Here is a 15749-nt window from a genome sequence, read left to right as displayed (position 1 = left end):
TGCTCTACTTTTGATGCTCTTAGTCACAGATTTTCCAACTATTTAAAGTAGGACTATAAAAGTTTGAGCACATTGCACAAGGATAAAATATTTTAGCTTAGAATTTTTAAATTACCAGATTCTGAATTACTTTCAGCTTTTTCCTACTACATAATTTGAATTAATACAAAAATACAATTATGAAGATAATAAAACATAAAGTTCTGATTAAAAAGCCCAACAAAATCAAGCTGATATCAAAACTAGATGTCAATGGCAGCAGAAATTAAAAATCACTTAATTGTCAATTACTGAACAGTTGTCAACACAGAGTATTTTCTGCTCAAAATCAACAGAGTTCTAAAGCCAAAAGTGTAAAAGTAGTGTTTTACCAAGACTGCTGAAGAAGCTGCAGGACTATTGTAGAAAGTATTGTCCAACAGCTGGATTAGCCACGCAATCAGGCTTGCTCCCCCATGGAAAGCAGGGTAGGTTACAACAGGATACCATGTCTTTATTTCAAAATAAAATGCATGTTTTTGCATACACACCTATTGATTTCTTTCCACATACTTTGTTATTGTACCTACCTAGTAAGGCTTCGAAATATCTCATTCTAATTGAAATAATGCTATATAAATAACTTTCCTTACAAAGCCCAGGAAACAGACTCCAGCAAAACAATGATGCAAAGTTCTCAAATTTTAAACTTTGAAAAAGAAAACTTCACATGAAGAAATTAAAATGAAAATATGCCAAAAAGTGAACAGAAAATATATAAAATACTTTTCACATCATTTTTCCTTTTAAAAGCTGTATGTACGGTACAGGACTTCACCATGATGATTGAATATGTAATGGTGGAAGTATTGAAACATTGTGATGAATTAAAATTTGTCAGGGAAAAAAACCCAAAATAACGAAAAACAAAAACCTAGACAGTAAACTCACAAAGAAAGATAAATAGATCATAATGAAACAGATGATGTCAATACCATTTTTGAAATGTAAAGGAAAGAAGGAAAAGAGCAAGGAAGGCTTTCAAAGTACTTATAGCATCATTATTTGGTTTTGAAGGTGCTTAGGAAAAATAATTAAATACTATAAATAAGATTTTAAAAACCACAAAGACACTTTTGACACCTATGGTAAAAGTAATGCTAATACAAAACGTGGTGTAAGTTCCTTCAAGTGTTGAAAATGTTAACCAGTGCTTCTTTATTCCAATATTCATACAAATATATGAACAATGGAAAATGTACGTTTCTTAATTACAGAAAGATTACCTTAAGCATGTTAACATTTTAGAGGAAAATAAATGTACTCAATTGTGCCGTGATTTCCTCCCTCTTTTACATTTTTAACTGTCCAATTTAATCAAGTTTAGAAGGGTACAGACTTTCAAAAATTACTCTTTACCTAGAATATTCTTGGAAATCTGCACCTGAACAGTAGAGAAACAAAAAACCAAAAGCCTTACTGAAGAAGAAGAAAGCAAAACTGATATGATGTTATGTCCTAAGAGCAAATAACTTGATATTTGGTGCTGGTGCTTCTCAGCAGAAACAGCCAACTCTGTCATAAGCTCTTCCAGGCAAATGAAGGACATACGGAGGAAGCTCACAGATAACTAAAGCCTACAGTTGTGAAGTAAACGAGACTTCTCTACTAATGCCACTAATATTCACCCTTATATTCTTTGCAACTTTAGAGAAGATATTGTTGTACACCTCAGTCAGTAAGCTGGAAAACTGTGAAAAAACCACATCATCTCCAATATTTTTCTACTTTTTTTTCCCTGTTTTCAAAATTTACAGTTACTTACAGCATTCAGTAAAGTTTGAAGAAGTACCTGCAACAAATCTTTTGTGTTTAAGTATACCATGACTTAATGACTAGCATAATACTCAGAGAGGAATCTCAATGCACTGGACTCATAAAGAGTTCAGTCTGATGAATTCTGCACTAGTTCAGAAGTGCATTTAAACACTAAAAAGGTACCCAAGGCTGTAGGGATGAAAAATAACTGCCAAGAGAGACAGAATTTCACAACTCTTACCCTGGACTTTATATAGTCGCATGGTATGTGTTACATGGTGAAAAAAACAAACAACTTCTGAGAAAATCCTTCCATGAGCAACTCTTATGGTAGGTGGATCTGTAAAAATGTAAGGCTACAAAAAGAAAATAGAAAGTCAGAGTAAGTATTTTGGAAATTTTGCATAAATGTAGTGTTAATAAATCAAAGTATTTATTAAACATTAGACAGTATTTTTTTACACTGTTCTAAGTCTAGTCTAAAAGATTAAAATTAAAAGATTACTCCCAATTTCAAATTCAGCAATTTCTCCTTAGAGTCTCACTTTTTCTTTAGCTGAAATTAGGCTGTCTCATTACACATTTCACAGGTATTTTATGAGGATTTATGGATAAAAGGTCTACAGACAAACATACTAATGTATTAATATTGCATAAATCTGGGTTGAGCTTCTCGACTATCAAACTTTTAATTGCTAACCAGTAATCAATTACTATACTTCCATAATGGCTAACACTTTATTATATCAGCGGTACACCCTGCACAGGGAAAGCTTCCTCTACCTTGTCTTATGGATCAATTTGCATATCCTTTTGAAAAAGAAAGCTTTTTCTTTGTCAGAAGGAGCTACAGGTGCCACTGGAGCTCACTGGAATGCAGGTAGGGCTGGGAATCATTAAGAAATGTCAACAAGGACAGTGGCTTATTACTAATGCCTCCCAAAGAATAAGACAAATTTTGCATATCTGTAGTCAAACCAAAGAGATGAAGAAAATTATTTTTCCACGTAGTGAGGGTATTTAGGTTTTTAACTAGGCAAATGATGACTTTTTTAGAAACAGTTGATCCCGAACTAAACCATATACACCAGTTGGAAATAGATGGGTGGCTGCAAAGGTAAAAAATGGGTTAAATATTGAGTGTGTACAATGCCAAAACTGAAAATACAACACATGCAACTACTACTATAAGGAAACAGCTATAAATATAGACTTCACTCAAAAAAACCCCCATCCCTAATACCTGAAAAGCATGTTACACTGAGAGATCTAAGCAGAAAGCTCTCAGAGGGTGACTGTCTCCCTTCTGTATGTACAAATGTCTTAAGGACAGATCACGGTCTTTCTTCAAGTAACAACATCAAAGACCAAATGTATCTTGAGGAAGGGCAGAAATCAAGCTTACCTACATACAGACATGTTAGAGAAGAACAAGTACAGGTAAATATCATCCAGTATTCTTTGAGCATATAACTGAATGTATATTTACAGAGAAGATTTCAGGAAGTATTGTATAAAAGAAGAAATGAAAGAGACTTTCAGAGACTAAAAGCCTGCCTTTTCTATTCACATACTTACTTCTTAGAGTTTCAGACAGAATACTGTTTAATAAAAGCTTTGCCAGTGCTCCAAGAAACAACTCTGCAGCTCTGAACGACAAGAATACTTTGTTCAGGAGTTTGAAAGAGAAATTATAGTTCCTTACATTTTGATAAGATGATTTGATTTAGGGATAGAGGCTTTTTTTTTTCTACTGATCACCTTACTCAGTTCATCAGTACAAACCCCCAGAAGAGTGTTTTGGAGTTCTTGATAGTCTACGTGAAAAAATTATTAAATACTTCCATGGGGTCTCGTCAACAAGACAGATAAATGTTATCTATTATGAAAAATCAATTTGCTAGCTGAGAAACAGAGGAGAAGCATGGTATTTGGAGGACACATAAACCAGATGAACTAATATGTTGAGATAAAGGGAATTTGAAGACCAAATCTTAGGTTAGAATTTGAGCTGCTTTTGGGTTCTCTTATTTCCATAAAAAACTGATAAGATCCATAACTGTAGGCTGAATTTTCCCCTTTTGGCAGAAGAGGCTGCTATCTTCTTTTCTATCACACACAGGTAGAGAAAACAAACTCATTTAATCTGTGACTACATGTTCCCAGAAGTTAAAAATCCCACAGAGGAATGAGATTACTGATCAGAAGGTGGAATAATCAAACCCTTCAAAATCTACCTGCAACACAAAGATACTCAAGTTAGCAATGATGGACTGAAACAGCAACTAAAGGAACTCCCAGACAATGAACTGAGAAAGCTGAGGTCTTCAGGCCAAGCAAATACTCTCAGTAATTTACCTAAGAGAATGTTACTTACACAAAGAGCAGCCTGAAGTAAGTTCTATCTTACAGTATTATTTCTTTTGTTTGCACAAATATTTCTCGCTAGGACTCTCACTGGGTGCTGGATAAGTGACAAAGGAATGTAGAAGGTTGGGCACTTACTAGAAGAAAATTACCTGAAGTAATTTCCAAAATCAAACATTGGAAAAAACCAAACCAAACCAACCAACAAACAAACAAACAACAAACAAACAAAACCCCCCAAAACCCCACAAAAACCAAACCAAACCAAACAAACAAACCCCCACCCCACAAAACAAAATGAAAACATCACTTACAGGAACTTTTTTCCATTGAGCTTTTTAGTACAAAAAATGATGGTGAAATTGACAGCAGCTATCAAAATACAAAGAAAGCTGAAATGAGATGGATTTAACAGCTTTTGGATCCTGGGCTATTCCCACAAACACAAAGTTCACACAAAAGAGTCTCAAGGCTGCACAGGTAGCCAAATCAGCCTCTCTTCTGAAGATAAGCAAATCACTCATACCATTCTGAACTATACAGAAAGATCAGTTGATAGAAAAGAAATTGTAATTTTGCAGACACTGCTTGAAACTAATTATTTTTTTTAAAATAATAATTCATAATTTCCCTAGCACATGCATCGAGAGAAATGTATCAAAACCAGTTTGCAAGCCCCTAATTCAGACACAGTGCTAGGAAAAGGCACAAAGGAGGAAGACGACTTACAAAGGTAGATGCTATCCTGTGGTTTGGGGGATCAGATAAGTTCTTACTAATACAAAGAGCAGCAATATGATGTATGCTCAAGTTCTTAAGGATGACTGATGTTTCCTGATTGTTGGGCAAACGGGAAAAATGAAAGGAAAATATGGTACTGACATTAGTATTTAGTGCTTAGAAAAGCACTAATCCTAGAAAGTGATTTGTTGATAGTCAACAGGAGACATATTGAGTACAGAACCTATAAAGAGATAATTGCCCAGGTTTGCCTTACCAGAAACATTTCAATGAATCAGGTTTTTAAGCAGGAAAACATCTTTATGCATTGAATGTGCAATTATTCTCATATCATTGTAATGATCCTTGGAGAGATGCACAGGCCTGTGAAATGATCCTTGTCCTGGACCTGAACCACAAAGGTACTTTTGACATGGAAGTGTGACTGAGGGGCAATGTGGAAAGAACAAACGACAACTCTTATTTGAAAAACTGACTTGACAACACCTCAGTCTGACTTCAGTATTAAGTCTGCTTTGAAAACGAGCTTGGACTTATAGACCTTCCAGCATGAAGGAATCTGTAATTACTCACACCTTAATTAGGAATAAAAATATTTTGGTCTCATATCCAGTAGTTAGTCTCAAGACTTCACATTCTACAGAGTTAAAATAAATAGTTGTTATAAAATCTGTTCCACTTATCTCCACTGGAATGAAGTCCATTGTACAAGATTCAGTAACCTGCTGAGGCAGGTTTTGTTGTGTCTGGAAAGCAGTATTTTTCAAAAACAGGATAACAGAAATACGGGTCAAAGGGCCCAGAAACCATTTTTCTGTACTCATATTCAAGAGAAATACAACAACCTTCCTTTGAAAGAAAGTGGGCAGGGGGAATGGGGAGAAGAAAGTTAAATATTTTAAGGTTAAACACTTGGGAGTAAAATAATGCCCCATGGTTCCCTAGGATATCTTAAAATAAATAAAGCAGGTTCTAGAGGGTGGAGATAACTGGAGAGATATCTTCACCTAAAGATTTACTGGTTTGTATAGAAGACAGTATGGCATACTGCAGCCAGAAAGTCTAAAGCCTGGGCAATGAGCCTTTCCTCTTGTAGTCTAGTAAAGCACTAATAACCCTCTTAGTGTGGTCAGGAAGTTTCTGGTAGTGCAGCACACTGTTGATGTGGATGTCAAATAAACTATGCCCAGGGGAAAGTTTTCCAACACAGGTGAATTGCTCTCAAGAAGCCTGAGATTTTAAAAGAGAACTCCAGACAAAGCCTTCTGGAAAAGTTGTTTTTAATAGCAGATTACCTTTAATTTGGCAGGATTTGAGATTAGACTGGGCTAATCTCATGTATTTTAACTCCTACAGGGAAAAAAAAGATCTCTTTTCTTATATTAGTTAGTACATTAGTACTTATGGGAGCTAGGACATAAGCAGAATCATACACCTAGCTGCCTGAGGGAGAATCAAGATTTCCTGAGTCTACAAAAAACTATCACTTTGATACTGAAAAAATTATTCGTGAAAAAAAAAAATCAACTACTCACATTGATCCCACAAACACTTAGCATCTGACTCTTTGGAAGAAAAATGCCGCTTTTCTGTATTCCCTACTGATATTAAACAGGGCTCATAAAAAGTCATCACATATTGTCTTGAATACATAGAAGAAAATCTAGACATTTAACAAAGTTTATTGAATACTGTTTTCTTCCCACTCCCCCCACCCCGCATGACCTACAGATATACAAAATCACAAGAGGCAAAAACATGCTTTCCCTTCAAGATGTGATGCTTTTGTTTGTATTTGTTGTGAGGGCCAAGAAAATCCATTTCTTCCAAATCTCAATAACACTGTTAATCAGTAAATCAGCACTGCCAGTTAAAAAAACTAAGATGCTGCCTTTTTCCCTGGTTGTTGTCCTTTTGTTCTATTTTGCAGAAAATACAAAGGCACGGTAGGAGGACTGTCCTATCTCTACAGCTGCAGCATGGAGTCCCTGCTTTGTCTCAGTGTTCTGGACTTTGCTCTGGGGTACTGGTCTAGAGTGCTACTGAACTGGTGTCACAGTTTCACACTTTGGAAACAGCAGAGTCAGAATATCTCATTGCAAGACATTGTGCCACAATCCCAGTGGCAACGTTTGCCATGGTGTCATATACCCTGAAGTCCAGCAATTCTTTCCAAAGGAGTGACAAAAAGATATCAGTGCTCTGTGTAGTTTCTATTTAATACTCTGCAAATCACTGTCACTAACCCAGGTTTCTGCTGATGTTCAGGATAGTGCTTATACTAGAGGCCTAACCACTTCTTAGCAAAAATGCACTCCTTGGAGCACACCAGGCTGGTTTTAGGTCAGCCATGAGGATGATAAATCCAATGAAACTCTTGAAAGGTTTAGATCCATGTACATTACACTACACAGACCATCGTCTGCACTAAACATCTACTCATAACAGCCTAGTGACGACTAGGAATGCATTGTATCTATTGTTCTAAACTGCAAACCTAGCATATTATAGCTCCGAGTTTCCAAAATTAAACTGGCAGAAGAACCCAGCAGCAAAAAGTCACTATGGTTAGACAGATGATTAAACTAAATGAAGAAAAATAATTCCTGATCATCACAGAATTAAAAATACAGTAACCAAAGACTTATCAGATGACAAATTAACCAGTTAACAAAGGCAAAGACAGCATATAACTGTTCTTATATGAAAGGAAAATAATCCAACATTAAAAACAATCATTCTTTGTAAATTTTGCAATAATACATAGGGTGAGAGGGATAGGAAAAAAAGAAAAACAAAACATCCAGTCAAAAATCAAGAAAGCTGCCTATAACATATCCTATTGCCATTTCAAGAAGGACTGAGAAAATGTTAGTCAATCCATATCACATCGAGAACCCTGAACAGATGGTATTTCTTTTAAGACAGAAACTGTTAGTTCAAACTCTTTTAGAAACTACTATAGAACTACGTTGTTACTCCCAGCAGGATAGCTTAACTAGCGTTATTAAAACGCAAGCCAAATGAGCCTTATGGTGAGGCATAATATTAATGAAGCAGAATTTTCAGGAGCATCATGATTTCATTTTTATTGCATAAAATGTTACAAAAGCTGAACATGACCCTTTTTAATGCTAACTAAAAATGCAATTAAATTTCATTTTCCTTTTGTAATTGTGCTTGCAGGCATGTGACAAACCTTTTCTGTTTAAATAATATAATTTTGCTACCTAGATTTTTCCAGAGGATTTTTATAAAGCAAATAGTTTAATAGTGTAGTTTAAGTTATATAACTACTAGATTTAGGGACTATTGTTTTTACAAGAAAAAGATGAATTAGCATATATAATGAAAGTAGTTAGTGTGACCATGCAGTAGGTGAAAGATGAAAATTAAAAACAATAACCAGTATTTTTCAGGTATTCACAGATCAAAACCACTGACATATAAAATTAAGTAAACCCTGTTTAACATATCTGAAGTAAACAAGTATCAAACTAGTAGTTTAAAACTCTAAATTCACAGACCTCAAAACATGTGCTTCTAGGAGAGACTTACAAAAGAAAATTAAACTCTTCTGTCCTTTGCAGACTGCTTTACAGATATAACAGGGAAAAAAAAAAAAAAAAAAGAAAGAAAGCCTAACATCCTTCCCTGCTCAAAAACCCCTAGAATGATTACTCTTGCTTATTTCCTGAAGTGGTAGACATAGAACACCCAGTTTGCCTTATGCATGCAACTTAGGTTCTCACAGAAGAAACTCAGCAGAAGAAACATGCTGCAAACTAGCTAGCTTCATAAATGTTCATTATTTTATCATTTGCTTTCTGAAATATCACTTTCCCAGTTCAAAAGTAGTAGATTAGATTCCGTATGGTAATTAAGTCAGTCTAAAAACACTGCCAGTTCTGAATTTCCAGTTTCAAAAGTAATAGGACTGTGCTGTTACTCTTTAGTAATTACACAGCTAAAAATACAGATAACCCTAGGCAACCAAATCAGAACAGTTGCTTCCTACTCTGTCTTTGCATTCACCAATTGGGACTCAGCGTCTTAATTACTGTATTAAACAAAATATGCTAAATCAGCTTGAAAAGCACTGTGCTCTGAACCAGAAGCTTCTCATTCATAATAATAATAATAAAAAAAAAAATTAAAAATCAGAAAAGTGAAGAAGTAGAAATGACAGTATGATTTTCACCATGAAAAGTGTCATCTTTTATGGTTGATGGCTTCTTTTATGGTATGATTAATGGTCACATCTCACTGGATTACTTGCAAGGATAACATATTAACCTTTTAGGTGAATCATAAATATTCTCTGTATTTTTACATTTTCAGATTCCTACTGTATTTTTACTCTGATCTAGGGTTATAAAGTATGGACTCTTGCCAATCTCTTTTTCAATTACGGATGTCATTATGTCTATCCACACAAATTTTATTTCAGTTTTGAGAGAAAACAGCTCTTCCAATCTGTATTTGCAGATGCTTCAAGTTACTTCAAGATTATAATCTCTTTGCAAACAGAAGGTTTACCTTGGCATCTCCATCTGGTAAGAAGAGATAAGCTCCACTTTTATCTCGGTTACTTGTAGTTCCATACCAAGCAAACTCCACCTTCATTTGATGATTTTTACCATCTTCTTTGGTGTTTATTTTCTAAAAGGACAGAGATTCATGTTTGAAATAGTTGACACACTCAAGTTTTCCACAAATAAACACAGAAATTAAAACATAGGATTTTTCAAATAAAATGCAACCCACCTCCAATAATCCAGACATTCCTGAAAACCACAGTTTCATGTATGCATTTTCTAAGATTATATTATCTGCAGAATTCTCCATCTCTTTTATCTTGAAAATTCTGTCCGCCTTTTCCTGCCTACTATTCCTTATGTATATATTGTAGTCAGCTAAGACTGCTTCTGAACTCTCATCTGCCAAAAGCTGGTAAACTCCAATCCCAAGAGGTGGTAGATGTGCCACAAAAGAGATCTGTTGGGAGCAAATAAGAAACTATTACTAAGAATAGCAAAATAACAACTGTTTACACTGAATTTAGACTCAGGGTAACTCCTTTTTGCCTGAATAATTTTAGGATGGCTGAATTTTTCCTGTAGTGAATATGAAATTACAAATGACATTCCAAAATTATTAGATGAATGCTAAGAAGAACTAACAAACAAAAATATCTCCATCACTAATTTGCCTAGCATCAAGATCACCATTATATTAATGCAATAATAATTTTGAATCATGTTAAGAAAGAATGGTAGCTGTAATGTGCAGTTCTGCGCATCTTTGCAGTTTATTGGAGATGCATGTGTACTGGATCAAGTGCACACAGATCTTACAACTTAAGTTTAAACTTTACATTTAAAAATACACAAATTTAAATAACTAAAAAAAGGCAAGTGTCTCATTTTTAGTCTCTGATTATCTAAGAGCTATAATCTGCAGAGAAGAGCAATATGCCTGATACATCTCCAAAGCAATTTGCTTAGAATTTGAGGTCCAGATAAGTAATATTATTTCCTCTTCTTCAGACAATAACTGTTAATTATTGTGCTGGTTTTGCTTCGGATAGACTTAAATTTCTTCATAGTAGGATATATGGTGATTGGTTTTAGTATTAACCACATTGATAATACAGGGATGTTTTAGCTACTGCTGAGCTTATGCAGCATCAGCCCTTTCTGCTTCTTATGCTGCTCAGGCTAGGGGTGCACAAGGGGCTTGGAGGGGACACAGCCAGGACAGCTTCTGTGGGAAGAAAAAGGAAAAGAGGGATGTTCAGAACAATGGCACTTCCCAAGTCACCACTATGCATGATGGAGCCCTGTTTTTCTGGGGATAGTTGTCCACAGGACACAGTGAATGAATTCCCTGCTTTACTTTCTTATGTGCACAGCTTTTGCTTTTCCAGTTGAACCATCTTTTACCTCAACCCACGAGTTTTCTCACCATTATCCATCCAATTCTTTCCCTCATCCCACTGGACCAGTGAGCTGTGTGGGGTCGAGCTGCTTAACTGTGTTTGGGACACAACTGAGAGACACTTATGAAATTATCTTTGCAGGAATACTATCCTGAAAGAAGATCCTATTCCTACGTCAAAAGGAATCAGAATGTAAGCCTGAAAGTAATAAAGCACTATTACAATAATACACCACTACTGTATCACTAGGAATTTAACAAAATTAATTTCTGATGTGGACAATCTTCTATAATGACGTCAGTATGACTCAAAAATTCTCAGAATCTTTGCTTCAAAAAAATCCAAGAGGTGGACTCAAAGACATATATCTAGCTCAAGTATCTGGAGGAGGGAAAAAAATTTGAATCTAAATGCTTAAGTCATTGCCCTAACAGGACCTTCCAGCTGGAGTGTTTGAGAACATACAGACTGTGTGACTGTGTGTATAGACCATCACTTGAACGAAGAATCAGCTTTAGAGAGTTAAGGCAAAAGACATGCATCCAGTATTTTCTGTTCATGCAGTTGAAACTCATCCTTTAAATGTAATACATCATACCAAAAAAGTGTATTAACTTATCACTTTAAGAAACATTATTGTTAAATTCTTACACAGGTTTTTTTGGTGTGTGTGTTTGTTGTTTTTTTTCTCCTTAAAATGACTGAATGGTCTACAGAAGATAAAACTGCCAATATAAAAAGTATGCCTTTAATTTCTTCAACTATGAAGCTACAATATCTGTCAAAAATACTTTAATGCTTTTTAGTTGAAGTAGTGTACCTGATATGCTTCATGTGATACTGTAGTTGCTCCATCCCAAACAGCACTAATCTGGACAGTAACAGGTTTTCCCAATGGAGATAATAATTTAACTTTGGGTGAATTCACATGGACTGAAACCACTGAAAATCGCTCTTGTTCCGTAGGATTATATATCAAAAGGTATCTGAAAAAACATATTTACTAAATTAGCTCTTGGTAACCAAGTTTCCTCCTTCAAGTTTAGTATCACTGCACATAAATTTTACATACAGAGCATTAAAACAACATTAGAACAACAGGTACATACCACAACAAATAAATATACAAAACATAGCCAGGAAACAATGGATATTCAACATCAATTCTTCGCAGGTCTTCTTTTCTTAGTGCTACAATTTCTACAAGAACTTTTGAATATACCTTACCAAAAAAATACATTACTTTATCATGTTAACTACTAAAGAATTTCTATTACAGTTGCAAGCACAATCAAGATACTTAAGGGCATTTTAAATGTATTTTTCAGGCTGAACTATTCAATTCTCATCCACAACTGCTTCCCCTTTAACACATTTTATAAACAATGAAGTAGTGAACAAAACCTGCTGTATATATGTGACATATATTCATTAAAGGAGAAAGTTTCTCTCTGCTCTAAGGGAAAATACAAAGTTATTTAAATATAATCTACCAACATTCATTATGGCAACTGTTCGCATACCCTCTTATCAGGTACTGGAATAACTATTTTTTATGTAATCTTATGCCTTTTCTTCCATGTGAATGTAGATTATATTATTAACTAAAAGAATCAGTCCTGAGCTGAACAGAGTGACTTCATTTGCCTTATTTTTTTTAATTATTATTACAGGTTCATATATTGTAAGTATAGAAAAATGAAATTATACCAGAACATTTGTGCCTCACGCACCTGTAGGGCTATCATTGTACTTCATGTCTTTTCATCGACAAGCTCAAAAGGATGCACTATTTACAACTGTTCCCTTAAGTTTCCCTCTGCTCATGTCATCTTTTCAACAAAGAACAAAAATTCTATCTTCTATCTTCTTGATCCTCCCCACTGTAAAGCACAATTTACTCCTCCATGAGTATCTTACAACAGCTTCCATGATACCCAAGTCTTATTTATCAAATCAGTCCTTCAGCACTTCTTATGAGTAGATTCTCCTCAGCACTCTCTGCTCCATTTCCTATGCAGATTCCTCAGGGTTCATCAGTGTTTTTCTTTCCCTTGCTCTCACATCTTAAACTTCAGATTTCATTACCCCCTTCACAGATCAAACCACTTCACCTAGAATTGTCTCCTTCCACTCAAACTACAAATTTGTCAGTAAGGTCTTTAGCTTAAAGATCACCTGTAGCTTGAACCTCTTCCCATAATCTCACATTCTGATTGTAACTCTTCTAGGTTCCTTACCTATACATTTAGTTGCTCTGTGCTCCATTATTCACTAGCCTGGCACTGCAGCACAACTAAGGTCCTGTGAACAAGTTACTTACATAGCTAAATCCTTTAATCTTTTCTCTTTTCCAGCATTAGCTCTGTACAGACTGAGAGTTGCCCTCTTCTACACACATACCAGAGGAGAGTAAGTTCTCCCTGGCACAATAAACTCTGGCAAGCAATGGACAAAATGCTGAGATGACACTTCAGAAATAAGGAAACAGTAAAACTTCAGGGTTGAGAGATAGCAGCAAACTGCTTTGAGGTAATAAGGAAACACACATCTAACTCTTCCTTATGCTGAGACTAAGGACTTCTACACAGTTATGCTGTAACATCAGACTTAAAGTGATCTACCACTATACCAAGAATGTAATACAGACAAACAAGGAAAATCCTGCCTTTTTCTCCATAGTGCCGAAAATTCTCAACTACTCTTTTTATATCCTGTTCTTTGATTTTTTTGCAACACTACTCTTAATTTTAACAAATGTAGTTTTGCTCTACAGATACTCAGAATTCCAAACAGGCTATTGTTTTCCCCTTATTTTTTCACTGTCTTCCTCTTTTCTCCAGTGTCAAACTTTGGCTGCCAAATTCCTCAGCACTTCACTGCTACCCTACTCCCTCATAATCAGCAGGAAATGAAAGGTCAACTCCAATTTCTCATTAGCTGAATAAACAAAAATCAGAGGCTATATTACCTTTTTATATTAAGAACCTTTGAATTACCTGCCATATATAGAATGAGTTTCCCATAAAAATTATTTTAACTCCTTAGATACCTGTGCTAAAGTATTGTTAAATCATGACTTCTACACATAACAACAGTTTTCAACGTATATTTGTGGTCACAACCAGAAATGCTTTGGGGTGCTCTCTTTTGCCCTGTTTCATGTTTAAGACTCCTACATTACTAGACAATGTAATAATTAACCACACTCTTGGTCAGCTTTTGGAGTCTTTAAGAACTTGTGCAAGACTTTCTGAGAGCCTCTCCAAGATGTGAGGAGGTCATTTTACACTTCTCCTTAACTGCACATGTCTTTTGGGGTAAGATTTTAAAATGTTTTGGTTAATGACAATGATTTTTTAGTTTGTTTTGTTTTTTAAACAACATTTGTGGAATCAAAACTTAACTAGATCAGTCCTCCTCTTAGTCTCACCCATTAGAAAGTAATAATGGCCAGTCTTCGCAAGCGAAGATCTGGGGAAGGTCTTTACACCTTCCAGCCTGCACATTGGATTTTTTAGGTGAGACACAGTGTGCGCGGAACTGAGCCCACCCTTTAATCCTAAGGTTCATCTGCCGGGGCCAAGTGAGCTTGGACGGTGGCAGCGAGGTCCTTAGGACGTAGGTGGGTTGCCTTTAAGGGCTAACGAGCCCCACCTGCCCGGGAGTGGCCCTGAACGGGAATCGAACCCGGGTCTCGGTGGTGACAGCGCGGCGCCTTTACCACTAGACCACCAGGGGCTCGCCATTAGAAAGTAGTAACAAAAAAAACAAAACAAAACAAAAAAAAAAACAGAATTAATAAAATACTTTTTAAGAACTTCTCATAGTTTCTCAAAGAAGAAGGTAAGAACTCTGTCAGGAACAATACAGATTAGGAGATGATCCAATCCCAAAGCTCAAAATAAATCCTCACTCTCACCCATCAACAGAACATTACAATAATATTTTATTTATTCAACTTGTTTATACAATGGAATTCCTCACTCCTTATGCCTCCAAGTAAAATGTGAGCCTATGCATATAATAAATTTTCAGTAATTCTACACATCCTCATTAAATTTAAATTACCTGCCAAGCGAAAACATATTAGTGCAAAAATATTTCCAGGAACTTTGTTCACCTTCTCACAGATATAAATATGTTTCACAACTTTAATAAGTCACATGACAAATTTACCCATGGTAAAAGACAGCCATATTATTATTATATTTCACCAGACTACCTTTTTTTTTTTTTTAATTTGGATACAACGAAGCTCTTGTTATACCAAGAAACATATGTTTTATAGCTTCTTGAATGAATGCATTATGTGTGTAGAGAGTAATAAGGTAGTGAGATAAAGCTATTGATGGCAGGGCAGATTTTCATCAGCTGAAAAGCAGGAATTTTGCCTAAATGCTAAGGTTTTGGTTTGAAATATTATTCCAGCAAAACTGAAGTATTTATACTAAGTAAGATGTAATTATTATGCATATGCAAAAGCACTGTCTAATGTAATTACATCACTTTTCTTCCGAAGCACCATTCAATTTCCACCCTTAAATAACATCCTACTATAACAACTTTAAATTTTATATGAAACAAAAGAGCTACACCTCACTCAAGCTGTATCATTGAAAACAATGTCAGACAAAAAAGTTGAGTAAAATTGCTTAATGCATTGCAGTTACATTACACAGAGAAGCAACTTGATAATATTTAAAGGTTTCCTATCCCATATTTTAAGGCAAAACCATTAATATTACTGTCTTTCAGAAGCAGCAAGAAAATATTTTTCTTTCATTATTCAGATCACTGGTCTTTGGCAATAGCACCAAGAAAACTATTAAAGTTCACATCTTTCATCCAGTTAAAGAGTGAGGGGCATTTTAATGCTTATTGGTAAAGTTCATATAAAAAA

At 35.2% G+C, this 15749-nt stretch overlaps 1 protein-coding gene across 1 annotated transcript in view; it reads right to left on the bottom strand.

Annotated features, from left to right (window-relative positions):
* Window positions 1-15749, bottom strand: part of MAN2A1 (mannosidase alpha class 2A member 1) — a 105411-nt gene that overhangs the window by 25159 nt on the left and 64503 nt on the right. The window contains exons 13-16 of the mRNA XM_050328365.1: window positions 11667-11832; window positions 9673-9903; window positions 9445-9567; window positions 2039-2153 (exon numbers count right to left, since the gene is read on the bottom strand). Of these exons, the coding sequence (XP_050184322.1) occupies window positions 2039-2153; window positions 9445-9567; window positions 9673-9903; window positions 11667-11832 (635 nt within the window). The remainder of the gene's footprint in view (window positions 1-2038; window positions 2154-9444; window positions 9568-9672; window positions 9904-11666; window positions 11833-15749) is intronic.

The sequence above is a fragment of the Myiozetetes cayanensis genome, unplaced genomic scaffold (genome assembly GCF_022539395.1).
Source record: "Myiozetetes cayanensis isolate MyiCay16 unplaced genomic scaffold, myiCay2020 scf4, whole genome shotgun sequence".
NCBI classification, from domain to species: domain Eukaryota; kingdom Metazoa; phylum Chordata; class Aves; order Passeriformes; family Tyrannidae; genus Myiozetetes; species Myiozetetes cayanensis.
Note: the sequence above shows the minus strand (reverse complement) of the source record. Positions and strands in the feature narration are given on the sequence as shown.